Genomic DNA, 23,601 nt, shown 5'->3' on the forward strand with positions numbered 1-23,601 from the left:
TAACTTTTTAACTGTATATAATGTAAAAGATAATGAAAATAATTATGGAATTAAATGTTTATTGCATAAAACAGCGGTTCTTAAACTGTGCGCCGTGGAATATTTTAAATTTTCGAGGGAAACACAGCGATACTTGATATCTGTCGGACACCGTGCAAACTACTAGCTTGAGGTAGTTCACAGTTTCATTGTTTGGACCTAACTACTAAATGAAACTGTTAGGTATTTCTTTTGGTCTGGGTGCGCCTTGAAAAAATTACTGAGACATTAAAGGCGCCATGAATCGAGAAACTTTGGGAACCTCTGACATAAAATACACAATGAAGAAATTACTGTTGTGGAAATATTTGAACAGTGTTGACTTTCTCTTTTCATCAGTCAATTTCCAATAGCCAACAACAATCTTCTCTGGCCCCTGGCAAAATAAATATCGCAGAGAACATCAAACCTTTCATTTGACATTCTATGCGATACGAAAGATTTCATCTAATTCTTTTACTGTTATCTCCTTCGCGGTAACATTTTCATCTGGCTCATTTAAAAATTTGAATTTTTAAATGCAAGTCTGCATTGACTTTATTAGCAGGAGACAAACACGTCTTCTTTTGATGGTTGATGGAACACACCGAGGCGGGCAGCAGGCAAACGTTTGTTTATTGACTGTACGACTCGCGGTAAGCTTAACGAGCGATTCAAATATTTTTCAACTATCGCATAAAAAAAAAAGATCGCGTTAACTGGAAATTTGCATTGTGTAAAGTGAAAAGTGGTATCATTTTTCAAATAGCGTTAACTGAATATCGCGTTAATCGAACTCGCGTTATGCGAGGCCTACTGTACTTTACATTTGTCAATGTAAAGTACAGCTAGTACTTTTCTAGATCCTGTTGCAGCAGTGTACTGTCATTAACAGCCCTGCCAACCTTTGTATCGCCTGCAAACTTGATATACCATTTAAGCCTGATATACCATCATCAATATAATTTAAATACAGAAAACATATATGTAGGTTAGTGCAAATGCATCATTTTAAAATTGCTAGCTACCAAAGTAGTTAAATTAATTCATTAAATTGATTTAATTGGATATAACCAAAATGATGCCAATTAGGCTAGATAGCTATGTTAAAATGATGCATTTGCACTAACCTACATATTAGTCATTCTACCTCGTAGCATGAGGCCTTTGCCCTTAAATACTTTATGCAGAAAACAACCCTGAGGGACTCCACTAATAACATTAGTCCACGAATTGTAGTGTCCATTGATTACCACTCTGTCTTCTCCCACTCAACCATCTCTTTGTCCATAGCAGCAATTTGCCTCCAATGCCACACTGCTCCAATTTGTGCAGCAGTTTTTTTTTTTTTTACAAAGACATCGCCGACCAGGCTAGCAGGGTGGGTAAAGTGCCTGCCTGGCAACCCAAAGGTCACAGGTTCAAATCCCGCCTCAGGCTTGGATCACAGTAGTGCAAAAACCTTGGGAGGTGCATTATGGCCAAAGAAGCCGATGTGCCAACAACTAAATAAACAAAGACATATCTCAATGATATCAGCTTCATAACTCTCATAAGACTTGCATTTAGCAACTAAATGTATGAGAAAATTAACTTGGTAATCATAACAATTCTGTTTACCGTGAGGAGTTTGTAATAAAATTTTTGCATTCTGTTTTACTAGTGGAAAATGATGCAAAAAAGCAAGCTTATACAGCATCAGCCATTTAAAAAAAAACAAAAAAAAAAAAAACAGAACATCTCATATCACCAATCCATCCCTTCTAATAATTTGTTTTGTCTAGTTCTTCCATGAATTTATTTAAACTACCCACTTCCACAACACCAGATGGAAGTTTATTCAAATATCTGTCGACTGAAGGCAAATTTCTACCCACCTATGCTACAACTATCCTTCTTCAGTTTAAATTTGTGCCCCCTCTTGTGTGGTAAGAGGAAGGATATAACTACCATGGAGCTACTATTCAAAGCCTTAAACACCTCAATCAGATCTTGTAGATGCCTGGTATCCAGCTGCTGCAGTTGGCAGAACTGAAACCTTTCCTTTTGTTCCCCTCACTAACCACGTTACTCATCACTACCTAGCCGATCCTAACTGATTTATTAAGTTGCTTGAGTAGCATGAAGTATAATATATCACTTTTTATAACTTGTGCACGTGGTTTGCTCAGGGCAATACATTAACAATTTGTAGGTTAAAAGAGATTGACCTGAACTGGTGCAATTAAAAAAAAGGGGGGGGGGAAACTAAAGTTTATATTGTGATATAAACTTTAGCCTTTGTTATCAATGCTTCTGAAAATGAATCTGTTGCTTTCAGATTGCCCTTAAATACTTTATGCAGAAAACAACAATGGACCCTGAGGGACTCCACTAATAACATTAGTCCACGAATTGTAGTGTCCATTGATTTGAAGTCAGATAGTTATCCAACACTTTGCACTGCAAGCAATAATCAGTAATTATGAGGGGCTGATCGAGTGTTTTGAGGAAGATAAATTGAATGATCCCATTTCAAAATACTGCCATAAGAAGTTAACAAGTGTTGAATGATGTTTTAGAAGAACTAGGTGCATTGTGTAAGCTTTGGCAATGGCGTGGCCTGACACTGCTTGATGCACTTCATTTTGCATATGGCAAACTGAGCAAATTAAGAAAGCAGTATCTTAGTGATAATGTTTTATGAAGTGACAGATTAAGGCTTTGCTTAGCAAAAGCTGGAAAGAAAACATTGCAGTGGATATGAGTTTTCTGTTAATTTTTATAAGCCTGTTTTGAGAGAGGTTTCCTGCAGATGAAGTACAAGAATGGTCAGCCTTTGATGTTCAGCAATAGCTTAGTGTGACTTCATCTATGGCATTGAGAAAGTTAATGCTTTATGCTTAAAATACCAAGCCTTTTTAGCTGTAAATGATGTCATAGTTAAACAGCACAATGACTTTAAATTTGTTATACATGAAAAAATTAAATGCAAACTAGTTATAAACTTTGCTAATATTGTGACATTTTAATTTCAAAATGAAGTTTTGTGACCTTGGGGAACTTTTCTAGCATCCAGTGTTGATTATAAACGGGGTAGCTTAATGAAGTCACTCAAAAACGAATTAAGAAATTACTTAGGAGAGTGTAATTTGGATGTGCTGATGAGAATTAAAAACTTTCAACTGGATAGAGGTTTGCACAGGTAAGGCTTATACAGAATGGGCAAATGCCCAAAGACAGGAGTGAGAGAAAAATATAAAGGAATAAAATTATTTATACACTGTACAGACTGTAGTTATATTTATTTGCATTATAATTTGCATGACATAAGAATAAACCAATATTCATATTAATTTCCTGTCTATCTGCAACAAAAAGCAAAGTAGCTCCTATTTTCTGTAGAAATGTGCAAATACAATAGTAGTTATGAAAATGACCATATTAAAAATTAATTTCACATTTTCAATTTAGTGCACACAGGCACTAAATAAAAATTAAAAAGAACATTGCTCACAAGTTCCAATCAATATCTAGAACTTGGTTATTCTCCATTACAAGACATTTACTGGCCCACTCTATTTGTCTGTATAGTTGTTAGTTATATTCATCACAGTCTGTACCACGCTCCTACTGTCATTTGTTTTCTCAGTACTTATGTCACACCAAACTGATTCAACACTGCACTAGCCACCCATTTCAACTGGGGGCATTGTCTTAGATCCTATGTGCTTCATAACTCCTCCTCCCCTTTCTAGATTCAAATTCTGAATCTTCTGTGTGAGCACCATGTCTCCATTTGATGACCTAACACAACCATATTTGCATGTCCTGTGAGGATCCCAGCAGCCTTGTAACCTATACACCATGCTTTCCAGGCTGTTGCTTCTTGTAGTCCTTCTATTTATTGTATCCTATCACTATAAAGTTAACAAACACAGACCATTCTGAGAAAAAATGTACCTCATGATCTTTGCACAGTCTCCCCAGGTGCACATTGATTGACAAGGCTCTCATTATGTACCCACTCCTGTTGTATCTTGGAAGAAATGAAGACACTTTCAAATCAAATAATAACTTGCCATCCTCATGATATTTGCACAGTCTCCCCAGGTGCACATTGATTGACAAGGCTCTCATTATGTACCCACTCCTGTTGTATCTTGGAAGAAATGAAGACACTTTCAAATCAAATAATAACTTGCCATCCTCATGATATTTGCACAGTCTCCCCAGGTGCACATTGATTGACAAGGCTCTCATTATGTACCCACTCCTGTTGTATCTTGGAAGAAATGAAGACACTTTCAAATCAAATAATAACTTGCCATGTCCCAATAGAAGTAGTGCATGAATTTCTTGCACCTTTACTGGTAGCTGCTATTATTCCATTAGTCTATGTATCTCCCCCCCCCCCAAAGGGACTGCAGTTTCTCATTATTTGAGTTCAGCATGTTAGAAAAATAGTACACCCTGATTATCTGGTTGTACCCTGATCTTGCCTTTGTAAGCGAAACCACTGGACAACAGTGTGCAAAAATTGTCTGTGGCTCAATCCCTCACATGCAGCATAGAACCATTATGTGCCATATTTTTGCTACATTCCTCCAAAAATAGTTCCCTTTAAATGCCATAAAAGGGGACCATTTTTGGTCCCAATTTTTTTTTTTGCAACAGGGTGGCAAATTTTGCCACCGTGTTGGATAATGCAGTTAATATAATTAACTCAACTCCAGATAACTACAACTCCTTTCTTGAAGCTCTCAAAAGTATCTCTAGAGAAAGTATACCAAGAGAATGTGTAGTAGTAGTAGAGGCATGTAATGCAAGAAAGCAAGTGTATGTAGCATCAGCAAAAAAAAAAAAAAATTTCACACATCCATTTGCTCTAAAAGTTTGTCCAGTTCCTCCATGAACTTATTTAAGCTATCAACTTCCACAATGACAGATGGAAGTTTGTTCCAGCAATGAACTACCCGCTGGCTAAAGCCAAATTTCCGCACATCTATTCTACAACTGTTTTTCCTCAATTTGAATTTATGCCCCCTCAGGTTCGTAATCTGAGCAAGTGGAAGAATTCCATCAGAATTCAGTGTGCTCAACCCATTCGAGACCTTATACACCTCAATCAGATCCCCTCGCAGTTGTCTAGTCTCCAGATTCTGCAATTTACAGAACTTAAGCCTTGAGTAAGAGGACTCCTTCGTTCCCCTCACCAGCCTTTTGCACTTCTCTGTAAAATGCTCAAGCTATTTTGTCCTTCCTAAAATGAGGCCTCAAGACATGGCCTGACCATTGCAAAGGGATAATCACCTCCTTTTCTCTACTAGCAAAATTCCTGTATATCATTGACATGACCTGCTCTGGCAACTTCATATCTGACTGCACAATTACTCCCAGGTCTTTTTCATTTTCTACAACCCTAAATGTAGTACCATACAGTTGGTACGTTTCTATGGGGTTACTTCTACCCATATGCTTTGCATCTATCAATGTTAAACTACAGTTGCCACTTCTCAGCCCATCTACTGAACTTTTCTAGATCTTGTTGCAGTAGCACACTGCCATTACCAACCCTGCTAACCTTTGTATCATCTGCATACTTGAACAATAAGCCTGATAAACCTTCATCAATATCATTGATAAATACACAAAACAACAGCAGGTCCAATTAGTCCACGAAGAGCAGCATCCATTGATTACCACTCTCTGTACTTGATGTAGTAGGGCAGCATATGTTCCTGGACTCTCTGATGAAACCACCAAGTTGTTCCGGAAATATACATAACTTTTTGAGGCCAACCCATTTGATATTGAGGCTGGAGATCAACTAGTGATGGGCATGGCAAGTGAGAAAAGTAATCAATGGATTCATCTCCTGGAGAACCTAGACATGTCAAAGGACTCCATGCTGAATGGAGACTTATAGAAAAACTCAACAATGATCCTACAATCCTGAAAGAACATATGAACATAACGGCTAACCAAATTGCACATGAAAAGATGAATGGATGAAAAGATAAAGAAGAAAATTCAGACTACCAGGAATGTCAGGAACCTTCCTCCTGATGAACTCAGTGAGTTAAAGAAGGAGAAGGCTGCGGGATTAAATGATGTCCAAAATGAACAAATTACACACTTTGGAGTCGGAACCAGGAAGTGGGTTGTTTACCTATTTAACACCCGCCTCAAAGAATATCAGATTCCCAAGATATGGTGAAAATCTAAAGTCACGGCTATACTAAAACAAGGAAGGACGAAAACATCTCAATGAACTATAGACCTATATAAATGACAGAGCCTTGCTCTGTCAGTTATATAAACCCTGAGTGTATTCTTTTGAACCGCCTTACACCCTTTGTGGACCTGAAACTTACTTAAGAACAGGCAGGATTTAGACCACGAAAGTCCTGCACTAGCCAAATCCTTAATCTAACCCACCATATCGAGGATGGCTTCCAACAGTGAAAAATTAATTTTTTTTTTTGTGCATATTACTACTGTATAAGATTCAACAAATGATCAAAGACAATAACATCACTAAAACGATTGCTACCCTGTTACAAAACTGCCATTTCTTTGTGGAGTTCCAGGGTAAACGAAGCAGATGGAGGACCTAACCTAATGGTCTACTGCAAGGTAGCGTCCTGTCACCGATCCTTTTCAACATATATACAAATAATCAACCATTACCTACACAAACTAGATCTTTCATTTATGCAGATGACCGAGCTCTGGTTGCACAGGGAAACTTGTTTTGAAGAGATTGAGAGTAAACTGGCCGCAGCACTCCAAGAATTTCAAACTACTATCAAAATAATCGGCTGGTACCTAACCCCACAAAGACTCAGGTCTATGCTTTCCGCCTGCGAAACCACCTCGCCAACAAAAGGTTGGACATTAAGTGGCAGGATATTGTCTTGAAACATTGCGATACCCCAAAATATCTGGGTGTCTCGCTAGACTGAGCCTTAACATACAGGAAACACTGTGAAAATGTTAAACAGAAGGTTGCTACATGCAACAATCTTCTAAAAAAACTGCTAAACTCCTAATGGGGTATATAGCCTAATATCTTAAGAAGACTGCCTTGGCATTATGCTATTCAGGTGCCGAATATGCCAGCACAGTCTGGTACCATTCCACACATATTAAGAAGGTAAAAGTACCACTAAATGACAGTTTGCCATCTGATAACTGGCTGCTTAAAGGCTACTCAAGTCGAGAAGCTATACACCCTTTGTATTGCACCACCGGATGTGAGAAGAGAGATACAGGCAAGCACCGAACTACAAAAAGTGATGGAGAATCCATTACGCCCAATGTTCGAACAACAACTTTCTGTTCAAAGACTCAAATCAAGAAGAGAATTTCTCAAATTACAAATGAACTGCTTACTACACCATCCTTGGCCTGCATTATCAAATGGAGAGACAGAAGTGAACAAACTAAAGATTGGATGGCCCCACAAGAAAAATTACCCCCCAGGCATCTGTACGGATGGAAAGTTTAGCGATCACTCAACCATCTTAGAACTGGCATGGGTAGATCCAGGGACAACCTGAAGAAATGAGGTATCCAACCCCAAATTTCAACTCTGCATGAGTGTGAATGTGGACTGAACAAACTACAAAATATCTTATCAGCTGCCCCCTTGCACCATGCTTGATCTCTTGGAGGCAACAGAGAATGTTATTGAAGTGGCCTGTTTCTGGACAGAAATTGTGCAAAGAACTTATTCCAGACTTTTTATTTTATGTGTTGCTATGTATGATATTTAGCAATTTGTTTATTGGTTCTTCTTTTTTTTTTTTTTTTTTTAGCTTTGATTATGTGTTACCTAACATTTGAATATTTCTCTATTTGCTTTCTTGTACTTTCCGACACAAAATAAATAAATCAGCATATATTCTTGCACTCCTCCTATTTAAGCGTATCCCATTTCTGTAAAAATACTCTCTTCTGTTAAAAAGCACAGGCCACTGAGAAAAATTCTACCCCATGAGCCTTGCATAGTACCTCTTGGGGCAAATCGATTGACAAAGCTCTCATCGTGTAAATCACTGCATAGATGTGGACACTTTCAAATCTAATCCTAACAGATCTGTCCTTAGCATTGTTAGTATCAATGTGTACAACAACATCACCTTTTGTACCCTTAAAACTCAATATCTCTTCTACATATCATAACTTTTGTCCCTGGCAGACATGCCTTGCTCTTACAAAAATTCAACCTAATCACCACACCAAAGATGGCAATCAAGAGAACATATGCATAAGTAATTTAAACAATTGTATCCTTCTTTATAGAGAAAGGATAGAGAGTAATAAGATTGAGTTATTTTAGGAGAAACTTTAAACTGCAGACATTCAGAACAACTACCACAAAAAAAAAACAAAAAACTATGAGCCGAGGAGAAATAACTACGGTGATGGATCTGCATATCAAGAGAGAGTTATTTCATATTTCAAAATATATTTATCTGGCACTTATATAATCAGAAAGCTCTATAACAGGATTCACCAATTCCAGTAGTTTTCTTCATAGTATATGTTACAAGAAATATGACTGCATTTGAAAAAAAGTTAATAAAAAGTCACACATAAAATTAAGGTACTTGAAATGCAAAACTAAAATAATTACTTTGGTGGAACCTGTATAAACTGTTTGCCATTTTGATTATTGGCATTATAATTAATTTTTTAAAAATGAAAAGTTAAATTTTGCTTGTCCGATACATACTTTTTTTGTTGAATATAGTATGGTTTACATTTACAAATATCCAGAATTTTAGTTTTATTATTGTTTTCCTTTGGTTTTTTTTGCCTAGGTTGATGGGACAAGTTCACTATTGCAGTATTTCAATCACAGAGGGAGGGGTTCAAAATCCTTGGTCACTGGTGATTTCTTCCTATTTTTTAAAAACTTCAGGAGCATCTTTGTAGAAAAATATTTGCTAAAATGAAGAGGTGTGATGTGTGTAATGAGAGACTAGATTGTACAGTGTTGAAAACTAAAATAAAAGCTTTTTAATCAACTTTATATATAATTTTATTATTACCTCATTTTCCATGAATGGATCAATTTTGGAGAGAACCAAGTATGCAAAATATGTGTTTTACATAATGTTTTTATGTTAATTTACATTTGACATTTATGGAATAAGTAAATGACTTATCCCATAAATGTGTGCAACTGAGATAAGTAAAAAATCTGCTTGCATTAGTTTTATGATCAGAAGGAAATTACTAAAATTATAACTAACTGTTGGAAATAATTATGTATTCTGATGTGCAATCTTGATGAGTCAACTTGTGTACTACCTCTAACAAATAGATGATTTCTTAATAGAAATCAATGTCTGAAAATCTAAGTGTGAAAATATAGAGGATGTGGTGTTGGGGGTATTTTAGGAAAAGAGTTCCACAATCATGTATGTGTTTAAAGTTAATAAAACCCAGAAGGGATGGGGTTTAAATGTATAAATAAGAAATGTTATTAAAAGAAGTTTAATGTTACTTTGCTTAGATATTAGTCAAATTTCTTGTTTAAGAAAGTGTGACAGAACTTACTACCTGATGAATATACTAAAAACCAAAATGGTTGATTTTTGATGTTTTTATTAATGGAGAGTGATTATAGTGAACAAGAATGAATCTTTTAGTCATTACACCATTTCGAGATAAACATAGAAATTGGACTGATAATGAAGGATGAAATAAGCTATTTTATATGGCTGGATAAGTAATTCTATTCTTTCTTTCAAGGAACATATTTCTGGACACTAGATGTTTTTTTTTTTTTTTTTCCCAGTGTGGCTTAGAAAATATATGTGACTAAAGTTTTTCCCCCCTTTCTTTGAAAAAGTAGGCGGGGTAACTTTCTGTCACAAGGTTTAAGTTTAATCTATTGAAATAGCTAGCAAAATTTAGGTGTCACTGGTTAATGAAAACAGCTTATTTTTGACATGACTGCTGTTTACATAACAAAATGCCAAATAAATACTGCAACTATTTGCAGGTGGAGATAAAGTGTACAACCCAAACCACCACACACTGTGATAAATTCTCTCTTTCTCACTAACACATTATATACAGCTTGTATATACATAATGTCCACATTTTTATTTAAATGATATCCTCCATGGGAATCTTTAATGGTATATATAGGGTTAATAACACAAAAGGTTATATCCTAAAGGAATTTTTCACAGTAAAGAAAAGAAAAACTCGACAGGCAGGGTGACCAATTTTGCAATATTATTCTTTAGTCCACAGGGAAATCTGCTGGTGGGAGACACTGACCTGTTTGCCCTTCAGTTCCTATATTTGTGCAATGGATGTTGATAAAAGTATGGCTATAAGAAATGCCTGCAGTTAAGATTACGAACATCCGAAGACTTGAGATAGTAAAGCTTTTGTCATTTCAACAACAGGATTCACTATAAACATTGTTTTTTGACACTTTCATTGATTAACTGAGTAATCTTAAAATGTTTCAAATGATTTCTGAGGGAAGAGTCTGCTATATACACAGCAAAAAACTTTTCAATGGCAGAATATACAAGATTAAAATAGTATTTCTTTTATAAAAAACCTTTATAAAATTTTAACTCTGATTGTTAACATGCAACTTTCCAGAAGATTACTGTAATAAATACCACACTCCAATAAATTTATGTGGTAATTCCAGTGGTGTAACAGTTATTCTGATCAGTAAGAGACAATTTCTAATTTTCCGCTGATTAATCTCCAAACTGGTAATAAATATTTAGCATCATTCCCAATAAAAAAAAAAAAAAAAAAAAAAAAAACACTTACTACACAAAATTCTGTCTTGTCCATTATTGCTTTTTTTCTTAAAGAAAATTCTGTCACTGTTGTGCCATAAGTTAAAATCAATGTCTCATTTGGTATTTTCTCTTTCCCTGAAAATAAAGTGTAAATAGGATATATTTTCATATCAGAAATATCAATCAGAAATTTTTTTATAAATTATACTTCAGATTTTCATTTATTAAGTGAAGATTTTAGAATTCTTCGGAAATCTGCACTTGAATGAGTAAAGCAGATTTCAAAGTAGTCTGGAAAACAAATTTTTTTCCTAGACTACATTTAGAAATTAGTTCAGCAGCAAAAAGACATAATTCAAGAATAATATTATACGAATTTGAAAAAATAACATAGCATTATCTTACTGAACCATTTGCTATTAACATTTAAATAAATAAATATACATTTATACTCTATATAATATCGGTATAGATACACCATGTAGTGTAAAGGCATAGTTTTAATTGCATCTCATATTGTGGGTGCCTTCACAACAAGATAGCTGGTATTGCACTACTTCAAATAAATAATGCTTCTCTAGTAGAGAAGACTACTGTTATTTATTTTCAATATGAGATACAATTAAAACAATGCCTTTACACTACATACGTAGTTCAAATTTATGGGTAAACTATGGCGTATCTACACCATAGTTTACCATGGCGTATTATATAATTAACCTAAACCCATAAGAAATTATGCCTTGTGCATTTCATCTTCTAATACATTATTATTTATATTATTATTTAGCATCTCTCATATTGTGGAAATAACTTCGCAACTGTGGTGGCATGTATTACCAGGGTACCTGCCCACCCACTGATGATGAAGCCCACTAGCTTCGAAACATCATCTGCGTGGTGGTGGTATCCACTGAAAATAAATAACAGTAGTCTTCTCTACTAGAGAAGTGTTATTTATTTGAAGTAGTGCAATACCAGCTATCTCGTTGTGAGGGCACCCATAATATGAGATACAATTAAAACAATGCCTTTACACTACATACGTAGTTCAAATTTATGGGTAAACTATGGTGTATCTACACCGATAATATATAGTTAATTACCTAAACCCCCCATAAGAAATTATGCCTTGTGCATTATATGCACAAGGCATAATTTCTAGGCAAAATGTCTGAAATTTTCAGACATTTTCCCACACAGTAGTAGCAGTGGCATTTGATGCAAGAAAGCAAGTGTATGAGCTTATGCAGCATCAGCCAAAAAAAAAAAAATCACATCATTCCCTCCAAATGCCTGTCCAGTTCCTCCTTAAATTTATTCAACCTATCAACTTCCACAACGACAGATGGAAGTTTGTTCCAGTAATTAACCACCCACTGGCTAAAGGCAAATTTCCGCACATCTGTCTTTTCTTAATTTGAATTTATGTCCCCTTAGGTTCGTAATCTGAACAAGTGGAAGGATCCCATCAGAATTCAGCGTGCTCAACCCATTCAAGGTCTTATACACCTCAATCAGATCACCGCGCAGGTGCCTAGTCTCCAGCCACCGCAATTTGCAGAACTTAAGCCTCTCTTGGTAAGAGGATCCCTTCATTCCCCTCACCAATCTTGTTGCCCTTCTCTGTACACGCTCAAGTAAATCTACATCCTTCCTAAAATGAGGCCTCCAGACCTGTACGCAGTACTCAAGGAGTGGCCTGACCATTGCCTTATACAGAGGGATAATCACCTCCTTTTCCCTGCTAGCAAAATTCCTATATATCATTGACAAAACCCCCATGACCTGCCCTGGCAGCCTGTCTGCATTGCTCAGAAAACATCATATCTGACTGCACAATTACTCCCAGGTCTTTTTCATTTTCTACCACCTTAAGTGTAGTACCACACAGTTGGTACGTTTCTCTGGGGTTACTTCTACCCATATGCAGTACTTTGCATTTGTCAAGGTTAAACTTCAGTTGCCACTTCTTAGTCCATCTGCCCAAATTATCTAGATCCTGTTGCAGTAGCACACTGCCATTACTGTCATTAACAACCCTGCCAACCTTTGTATCACCTGCAAACTTCGACATTAAGCCTGATATACCTTCATCAATATCATTGATAAATATACAAAACAACAGTGGACCTAACACCGAACCCTGTGGGACTCCACTAATAACATTAGTCCAAGAAGAGCAGCACCCATTGATTACCACCCTCTGTCTTCTCCCACTTAACCATCCTTTTATCCATTGTAGCAACTTACCCTTAATACCATTCTGCTCCAATTTGTATAATAGTCTTCCATGCGCAACAGCGTCAAAAGCTTTCGTGAAATCCAAATATATGATATCAAAATTATTTTTTGCATCCAGTTCCTTTGTAACCACATCATAATATCCTATCAAATTTGTCAGACAAGACTTTCCCTTAACAAACCCATGCTGTGTCTGAATTATTGCTGCAGTCTTGTCTAGATGATCCTGCAATGCATCTTTAACCAGTGACTCCATTATTTTACCCGGAACAGAAGTTAAACTAACTGGTCTGTAATTACTCGTGTCACCCTTCGATCCCCCTTTGTGAATTGGGGATACATTTGCACATCTCCAGTCAGTGGAAACCTCCCCTGAGTCCAAGGACGCTCTCATAATTATGGCTAAGGGTTTGCTTAGTTGCTTTGCCGCCTCCTTTAATATAACTGGATAGATCCCATCCACCCCAGGTGCTTTTCTTATGTTTAACTTCAACAATTTTTCCTCCACTTTGCTTTCAGTTATTACAAAATCATTAAGTATCCTGCTACAATTTGATAACCTTCTGCCATTTTCAAACCTTAATAATTCCTCATGTGTGAATGTAGATGCAAAATACTCATTCAGTTTGTTTGGAATCTGAGCAGGATCATCAACAGTTGAACCATCAATGTCAAGTGGACCAATCAAATTCATCCCCTTCCTTTTAGAGTTTATATAGGTAAAGAAATCTTTGCTGTTTTTCTTAGCATCTTTTGCCAAGAATTTCTCATAATCTGCCTTCGCCTGCCTAACCTCCTTTGTCACCTGATTACAGACTAGCGTATATCTGCCATAGGCTTCTGAGTTGCTTGATAATTTATATGCATCCCATGCATTTTTCTTCTCTATTACGAGTCTCATTAGTTCATTAGATAACCATTTAGGCCTAAACCTTGAACAATATTTCTTAATAGGTATGAAACTTTTAGTAGCTTCCACGATTAATTCCTTGAATGCTTCCCACTTAGAATTTACTGTTGGTAACATCGTCAGTTTATCCCACTGTACAGAATTTAAAAACATAGGAGGTAGTCACCATGTTATGCAGCAAAAAAACTTCTGAATCCAGTGATAAAATGTCAAGAACACATTTTGGGTCACATAGGAGGTTTTCTAACATCAACGACGATATGTAAGTAGACATGTATATAAAGACACAACACTATATAGTGGGACCAACTGATGATATTGCCAACAGCAAATTCTAAATATCAAGCATTCAAGGAAATAAGCTTGAAAGATACTAGGATTTTCATACCAACTAAGAAATACTGTTCAAGGATTGACATCTGTTTAGGCCTAAACAGATGTCAGATGAACTAATGAGACTCGGCAGAGAAGAAAAATGCATGGAATGCATATAAATTATCAGATGACCCAGAAGCCTATGGTAGATATAGGCTAGTCTGTAATCAAGTCACAAAGGAGGTTAGGCAAGCGAAAGCAGATTACGAGAAATTTTTGGCAATGGATGCAAAGAAAAACATTGAAGACTTCTTTACTTATGTAACCTCTAGAAAGAAGGTGTTGAATCAGATTGGTCCACTTGATATCGATGGCTAAACTGTTAATGATTCTGCACAGGTAGCACAAAGTGAAAGTATTTTTATCTACATTCACACATAAGGAATTCTGTAAGGAAGTGGAGGCCAGAAGCTTATCAAAATTTAACAGAGGGCTAAATGATTTTGTAATAACTGAGAGCAAAGTGGAGGAGAAATTGTTGAAGTTCAACATAAGAAAATCACCTAAAGAAGGCAGCAAAGGAAGTAAGCAAACCCTTAACCACAATTATGAAAGCACAATTTCACATCTCCATTTGCACTTCTCCAGTCCCCATGACTGGAGATGTGCAAATGTATTCCCAATTCACAAAGGGGATCAAATAGTTAAAGTAATTAAAGACCCATTAGTTTAACTTCTGTTCCGGGGAAAGTAATGGAGTTGCTGGTTAAAGAAGCATTGCAGGATCAGCTCGACAAAACTGCAGTTATAGTTCAGATGCAGCATAAGGGTAAGTTGCTACAATAGATAAAAGGATGGCTGAGTGGGAGAAGACAGAGTGGTAATCAATGGACACTGCTATTTGTGGATTAATGTTATTAGTGGACTCCCCCCCCCCAGGGTTTGGTGTTAGGCCCACTGTTGTTTTCTATATCAATCAATTATATTGACAAAAGCATACCAGGCTTAACGTCCAAGTTTGAAGATGATACAAAGGTTGCCAGGGTGGTTAATGATAGTATGCTACTGCAACAGGATATAAAAAAGTTAGGTAGATGGGCTGATAAATGGCTTCAGGATAAGGATGGAGAGCCTGTTACTTGCAAAAGTGAGTGGCAGTGCATTTATTTTCCCTAGGTTTGCAGGGTTGTTAATGACAGTAACAACAGTACTGCAACAGGATCTCGAAACGTTGGGCATATGGGTTGAGAACTGGCAACTGAAGTTTAACATTAACAAATGCAAAGTAATGCATATGGGTAGCATTGGTCCTTGAGGTTGTCACAGACATTCTCTCAGATATGCCAGACAAGCTATACTTGCTATCTGGGAGTCTAAAACGCTGATGGAACTGATATTCGGGTGACACTCAAGTCAAGTGGACCCAATTTTGGCGAAGTCCGGACGGTCTGTGACAGCCAAATCCTCCGCTTGCACCTTCACGATGGTGGGACTGTTAGTAATCCTGGGTATAACCTCCATGCACAAGTACATGGTGGGTGACCACCCAGGTGTGAACCAACGTAAGCAGGGGTCGAGGTGTGGCGCCCACACCACATGGAGGAACGCCACCCCTCTATGTTACTAGGCAGTACTAGGTGGTAGATGACTCTCATCAACCGATGAAATACCACCACTTTGCTTATTGGAGGCTTGAAATGGTGGAACCCATGTTTAGTCTCTAGAGCTAAGTTCCGGTCAACCTTTCCCTATCTCTTCCATCATGCAGTATGATTGATGACTTTTGAGGTTATGATGAACGTCGTGGCGAGATCCAATATTCCTTACATTTCGAGGGTACAGCTCTAAAACGGTGTTCGCAGGCCGGCCGCTAGTTAGTACACCGGACTGAACCTATTGGTAACTCTCTAGGAAGCTTCCGGATCAGCTAGTGTATAACCTTGCTGCCTCTACTCTGCCAGATAGTGACTGGAGGGAGTACGAGTAGTGTGTATGCGGGGAGCATTGTCGAGGCCACATTATGTCAAGGATCTGGGTATATTCTTACCACATGTACGCCATATCCAAAAATTTCATTACTTCATACAGCATGTCCCACCTACTTTCCTTACTATTGAATACACCATGAATTGTCAAACTAATAGAGCAAGCTTATCTGCGAAAAGATCTAAACCTCCCAAGGACTTCCTAATTCATTTCACAAATATACATGGTCTCAATTCTAATCTCAACGATGTCCATTTCCACTTGCAGTCTGCCAAACCCCATGTACTTTTTTTGACAGAATCTCAGTTATCGGTTGATTCATCTACTGCTCATCTCAGATGCCCAAATTATTCGCTGTATGATTCCTTTTGCCTCAAAGGTGGTACTTGTGCATATGTCCGTTCTGATATTCCCTGTCAGAGACTTGGAAATTTGGAATCTCCTCTCTTTGATCTTCTCTGGCTTAAAATCTCTCTACCTCATTGTGTCAAATTCATCTGTTGTCTCTACCGTTCTCCCAACTCCACTAATCACTTGGAGCTCTTTGACTTCCTCTCTTTGCAACTTGACTTTCTCCAGTCCAACTTTCCTAACAGTGAAGTAATTTTCCTTGGTGATTTTAATGTTCACAACTCCAGCTGGCTTCCGTTTTCTAGTCACACCGACCCAGCAGGTCGAGATGCTGAGGCTTTTGCAATTACTAATGACCTAGCACAGATTGTTCATTTACCTACAAGAATACCGGACAATCCTAATCATACAGCCAGTACGCTTGATCTTTTTCTCACAAACAACCCTTCTAAGTACACGGTCAAAGTGAGAGGTCCTTTAGGCACTTCAGTTCACAACTTGGTGATTGTCTCTTCTCCAATGGAACCTTTATCTCATGGCTATTCCCAAACACGTGTTGTTTGGCATTACAAGAATGCAAAATGGGATGACCTGCGAGACTTCTTTTCTTCTTTTCCTTGGTCGGATTACTGTTTCAAAACTTCTGATGTCAATGTTTGCTCAGATCGTATCAGTGAAATTATTCTTGCAGGAATGGAATCCTTTATCCCACACTCCACTTTAAAATCTCGTCCTTTATCTAAACCTTGGTTTTCCAATAAATGTGCTAAGGCTGTCCAAGAGAAGAATGTTGCATATCGTAATTGGCTTGTTTCTAATTCTTCAGTTTCATTTTCTGCCTACACCAAAGCTCGCAACAGTTGTAAAGCAGTTATTAACCAGTCCAAACTAGAGTTTGAACAGGCTAAGAGTAGAAAACTTGCTTCTTGCCCTAATGGTAGCTGAGCATTCTGGTCTCTTGCCAAAGCTATTGGCCGCAACTTTTGCCCATCTTTGCTCCCACCTCTGTCCAAACCAGATGGTTCTGTTGCCACTTCAGCCAAGGATAAAGCTGACCTGCTAGCATCCCATTTTTCTTCCAGCTCAAGTATTAATGATCTTGGTAAAACACCTCCCACCATTCCCAACACGCACCATTCAATGCCTCCTGTGGTCTTCCGTCAAAAGGATATCAGAAGGATTTTGATGAATCTTGATGCTAAGAAAGCTCCAGGTCCTGATGGTATTTCTCCACTTGTTCTCAAAACCTGTGCTCCTGAACTTACTCCTATTCTTTGCCGCCTTTTTTCACTTTCTTATTCCAAAGGTGTTTTTCCTTCTGCGTGGAAATTTGCTCATATCCAGCCAGTTCCTAAAAAGGGTGACAAATCCCTCCCATCCAATTATCGTCCATTGCAAATATCGTCCCAATTATCGTCCCATTGCAATTACTTCTACTCTTTCTAAAGTAATGGAGAAATCAATTAACCGCCAACTCTTAAACTACCTAGAAACCTTCCGTCTGATCAACGATCACCAGTATGGATTCCGTCAGTGTCGATCCACTGGAGATATTCTGGCTTATGTTACCCATTTATGGACTAATTCAATGGAAAGGTTCGGTGAAACACAAGTAGTTGCTCTTGACATCTCAAAGGCTTTTGATCGTGTTTGGCATAAAGGTCTTCTAAACAAGCTTCCATCTTATGGTTTGCCAATTGTTTTTAGTAATTGGTTATCCAGTTTTCTCTCTGATCGCTCACTGAGGGTGATGGTAGATGGCTCTCTGTCTTCTAACTTCTCCACTAATGCCGGTGTCCCCCAAGGTTCAGTTCTTTCCCCCACTCTTTTCCTCTTGTATATCAATGACCTTCTTCCATTGACTGGAAATCCTATCCATAGTTTTGCCGATGATAGCACATTGCATTCAACTTTCCATTTTGAGAAACCTTGTCCTGCTCAATCAGCTTCAACTTCTCGAAAATCTGCTACCAATTCCTTAAATGCCGATCTTCAGGTAATTCTCCAGTGGGGCAAAGACAACTTAGTTGATTTCAACCCTTCTAAAACTCAGTCTTGTCTTATATCTCGCAAAAAGGATTCTTCTACTCCTATGCTTATCTTTAGTGACACTCCGATTTCTAGGCAAAATGATATATCTCTTTTGGGGATTACCCTGACTTCTAATCTCTCTTGGCACAAGCACATTACAAATATTGCTTCCTCTGCATCTAAAAAACTTGGTTTTCTCTTTCGCTCTCGGCGTTACTTTCCTTCCAAACAGCTGCTCACTCTGTATAAATCGCAAATTCGCCCTGCCATGGAATATTGTTCCCATATCTGGGGTGGTGCCCCCAAAACCTCTCTCCGGCTTCTTGAGTCCATTCAGAAGAGGGCAGTTAGGTTAATTAATGATTCATCTCTAACAGAGTCTCTCCACTCGCTTTCTCATAGACGCACTGTTTCTGCTGCATGCCTCTTCTACAGATACTTCCATGGGCACTGTTCTACTGAATTGGCTTCTATAATTCCTGCTCTCTCTTTCAAAACAGTCCGAACGCGTGCCGCCACCAGCCAACATCCCTTTACTGTCCAACTTCAAACCCACAGAACCAACTTTTCATCTTCCTCATTTATTCATTCAACTGCCATTTTCTGGAACAACCTTCCTTCATACGTATTTCTTGAAAATTACAATCTACAGAAGTTCAAGTCCAATGTCAACAAATATCTTCTTTCGTCTTCCTAACCTCAAACCCAAGCACGGTACTAAGTACTATAGGTCCTAATACCTCTCGTGTTTGGGGTTCATATAAAAAAAAAAAAAAAAAAAAAGTAAGCCCAGAGTAATGTACCAACTGTGTGGTACTACACTCAGGGTGGTGGTGAATGAAAAAGACTTGGGGATAATTGTGCAGTCAGATATGAATTTTTCTGAGCAGTACAGACAGTAGATCAGCTCATGGGTCTTGTCAATGATATACAGGAATTTTGCTAGCAGTGATAAGGAGGTGATTATCCCTTTGTATAAGCAATGGTCAGGAGACACCTTGAGTACTGTATACAGGTCTGGAGGCCTCATTTTAGGAAGGATGTAGAGTTGCTTGAGCGTGTACAGAGAAGGGTAACAAGATTGGCGAGAGGAACGATGGAGTCCTCTTACCAAGAAAGGCTTAAGTTCTGCAAATTGCAGTGTCTGGAGACTAGGCACCTGTGAAGTGATTTGATTGAGATGTATATGGCCTTGAATGGTTTGAGCAGGCTTAATGGTGATGGGATTCTTAGATTATAAAGCTGAGGGGGCATAAATTCAAATTGTGGAAAGTCAGTTGTAGAATAGATAGGTGGAAATTTGCCTTTAGCCAGCAGATAGGTGATTACTGGAACAAACTTGCATCTCTTGTTGTGGAAATTGATAGCTTAAATAAATTCAAGGAGGAACTGGACAAACTTTTAGAGGGAATGGATGTGTGAAATTGATTTTTTTTGGCTGATGCTGTATAAGCTTGCTTTCTTCCACCATATGCCTCTACTAATACTAATTTGCAGAACTAAAGCATTTGTTGGTAAGATCACTCCTTCGTTCCTCTCATCAGGCTCATTGCCCTTCTTGTTCCAGCAGGTATACATACTTCCTAAAATGAGACCTCTAGACTGTGTAGTACTCAAGATGTAGCCAGACCATTGCCTTATATAATGGAATAATCACCTCCTTACTGCTAGCAATATTCCTGTATATTATTGACAAAACTCCATGAGCTCTTCTGGCAGCCTATCTGCACTGCTCAGAGAACTTCATATCTGATGGCTCAATTACCCCCAGGTTTTTTCATTTTCCACTGATTGTAGTACTTCTAGTTGGTATGTGACTTTGGGGTTACTGCTACCCATATGCAGTACAGTAATACCCCGAAGTTACGCGATAGGTGGGTCCGACGAAAATCGCGTAAGTCGAATTCGCGTAAGTCGGGGTACAACTTTGCATATAAATACATATAAATTTTGCTTAATTGGGACCAAGGACTAACATAAACACTAGTTTAGAAGAAAAATATTAATAAAATTGCAGTTCTTTATACATATTAATACAAAATATGTATTAAAAAAACAAATTACTTACGTTAAAAAGTTATTTCGATGTCGATGGCTTCATAAAATCTAACAAATTCGTCTGACGACACAGCGCGTTCTTTTTTTCACGCAGAATTTCTTCGTAGCAAGCTAATAATTTTTTTTATTCCTTGCTTTGTAGCTATAACGCGTTCTACGTTGGAGTCTATGTTTTCTAAAATTTTTAAGCCCTTTACAATTGAGCCGTTTTCAATTTTCAACCTGTCAAGTTTGCAGTTGTCATGTGCTTTTCGCCGTTGCTTCATTTAGGCCTGTAGCACGTGCAATATCACATGGTCTTTCATTTCGCTCAAAGCGTTTCACAATTTCATATTTTTTCTCTATCGACAGAGGCGGACTGGCCATAAGCCTTACCGGGGAAACCCCGGTGGGCCAGTGTGATTTTGGCCATAAACCATAGTATGAGGCCACTATAAATTTTCCCGGGTAAGAATTTTTGATCCAGTCCGCCTCTGTTTATCGATAATTGCTTTTCTTTTTCTCTCTGAATCTGCAGTGTCTTCACCAGGACGCTTCCTTTTCACACCTTTTAATTAAGTATTTTACTCATTTTTAGGGAATAAAGCACAATTACAAAACGAGGAGGCACGCTTGATATGCATAAACAAAGCTGCGTGCATGTAACAACTGAATAAACAACACCATAAAGGCAGAGATACACTATTAATTAACACCTCACACTTCTAGGGGTTACTACCATAAAACAATAAAAGTCCAGTTGCGTTTCTGCTAGTGAAATTTGTTATAAACTGGTAGTAAACTCGATCTAATTGCATTTGCGATTATACCGATAGCTGGAATTGTGTTGGTTTTTACGTTATTAGGGTGAAATGTGTTTCCCCTTCACTGATATAAAAAACATAAAAGCAGCAAAGTTGAATTTTGTTCATCTTTCGCTCTCATTCTCCGCCGTCGCACCGTATATCGATAACATATGAAAAACGACCTTGAAGATAGTGGGCGGCAACGTTGCCAAACGAAAAAATCAAGAACCGCGTAACTCAGAGTTCGCGTAAGTCGGGGTAGCGTAAGTCGGGGTATTACTGTACTTAGTTTTTATAGGCATGGGAGTTCAGAGTAGTGTGAGCTGAACTTCCAAGCTCACATCACTCATTTAAGAACTACATGTCTAAACATTTGAGTATACTTTGATCAGTCTCTTCCATGTCATGGAAGAGACATATACTCTTCCATGACATGAAATTGATTGGCATACTCTACTGCATCTTTACAGAACTTTAAATCCATTCACGCCTAGATTATGGTTGTCAGTGTATGACTCTGCCAGGAGCACTACTACAACGTCTAAATGTCATCCAGCACAGTGCTCTGAGGACTGCGTGGGTGCCTTCAGGACTTTTGGCTTGCTCCGCTACGCTGCTAAGATCTAGAGTCTTCTATCGCATCCCAGTTGGGAGTACCTTTATATTACTTGGTGGGATTTGTTCTATGAGTGCAAGCCAAATGAAAATAGACCTGCTTCACTTGGGATTAAAGAGTTTTTTCAGATTTGGAATATCAATTTAAGCGATATTTTTCAGGACACAGCTGCACTTGTTATACCTTCGACATACATTTCTGCCTCTTGTTATAACACATTTTCTCCAGCAGAGGAAGAAAACTGTACCTCACTGCAATATCAGGCAGTTGCACTCTCAGCTTGCACTACTCTGAACTCCCATGCCTATAAAATCTATGGATTGAAGACTGCCAGTATAGTGGGTGTGCTACAGTTTTTTCTTTGCTTATGGTTACATCTTCATTACAATTAGCATCTTTACAGCTGAATTATATGCCATCAAATTAGTACCTAGTAACATTATTGAGATTTTCATTTCACCTGCCATAATTTTACACTGACTCCCTCAGTGCTGTCTCTGCCATAAGGAAGAATTTCTCATCTTCTCATCCTATTTTGAAATACATTCATTTCCAGCTATTTTCCTGCAGTGTGTCCAATCAGATTTTTCTGTATTCCTGGCCTTTCTGGCATTCCGGAAAATGAAAGTGCTGATCTCATCTCTAAACATCCTCAAACCACTCTCAAAACCATCTGCCATAATTATGAGAGCATCCCTGGATTCAGGGGAGACCCCATGGACAGGAAATGTATGAATGTATCCCCAATTCACAAAAGGGATCAAAAGGTGACACGAATAATTACAGACCTGTTAGTTTAACTTCTTTTCCGGGAAAAATAATGGAGTCACAGGTTAAAGAAGTAATGCAACATCATGTAGACAAAACTGTAATTGTACTTCAGACACAGCATGGGTTTGTTAAGGGGAAGTCTTGTTTGACCAATTTGATTGGATACTACAATGTGGTCACAAATGAACTCAGTGTATAAAATAATAATTTTTTTTTCCCTTAATGCAGTGTGGCATTAAGGGAAAGTTGTTGCTATGAATAAAGGAATGGTTGAGTGAGAGAAGAGAGTGGCAATCAATGGACTAATGTCCATTGATTACCACTTTCTGTCCCTCAACGGAGTCCCCATAGCGACACCATTCTTCACACCTTTCTCCACAACTTTCCCTTGTTGTGGAGAAAGTTGTTGCTATGAATAAAGGAATGGTTGAGTGGGAGAAGAGAGTGGCAATCAATGGACTAATGTCCATTGATTACCACTTTCTGTCCCTCAATGGAGTCCCCACAGGGTTCAGTGTTGGGCCCATTGTTGTTTTCTATATTTATCAATGATATTGACGAAAGCATATCAGGCTTAATGTGCAAGTTTGCAGATGATACAAAGGTTGGCAGGGTGGTTAATGACAGTATGCTACTGCAACAGGATCTAGAAAAGTTAGTGAACAAATTGACAAGTCAATTACAGAAGTAGCTCCTGTAGGTAAGTAGGTAAGCTACAGTAGGAAATTCAGTGTTTAGTAAATT

General features: G+C 37.9%; 2 protein-coding genes across 3 annotated transcripts in view; one reads left to right on the plus strand and one right to left on the minus strand.

The window, feature by feature from the left end:
* The window catches only part of LOC150086876 (formylglycine-generating enzyme), a 237,852-nt gene extending 228,758 nt beyond the window's left edge, over positions 1-9,094 (plus strand). For both annotated transcript variants that reach the window (XM_090371641.1, XM_090371640.1), the window contains exon 9: positions 8,829-9,094. The gene's annotated coding sequence lies outside the window, so the exon portion shown is untranslated. The remainder of the gene's footprint in view (positions 1-8,828) is intronic.
* A 1,754-nt stretch (positions 9,095-10,848) lies between these two features.
* Positions 10,849-23,601, minus strand: part of asun (integrator complex subunit 13 asun) — a 409,288-nt gene continuing 396,535 nt past the window's right edge. The window contains exon 16 of the mRNA XM_090371642.1: positions 10,849-10,925. Within this exon, the coding sequence (XP_090227768.1) occupies positions 10,904-10,925 (22 nt within the window). The 3' untranslated portion in view covers positions 10,849-10,903. The remainder of the gene's footprint in view (positions 10,926-23,601) is intronic.

Source organism: Mastigoproctus giganteus, chromosome 4 (assembly GCF_048544385.1).
Source record: "Mastigoproctus giganteus isolate SK-2022 chromosome 4, ASM4854438v1, whole genome shotgun sequence".
Classification (NCBI taxonomy): Eukaryota; Metazoa; Arthropoda; class Arachnida; order Uropygi; family Thelyphonidae; genus Mastigoproctus; species Mastigoproctus giganteus.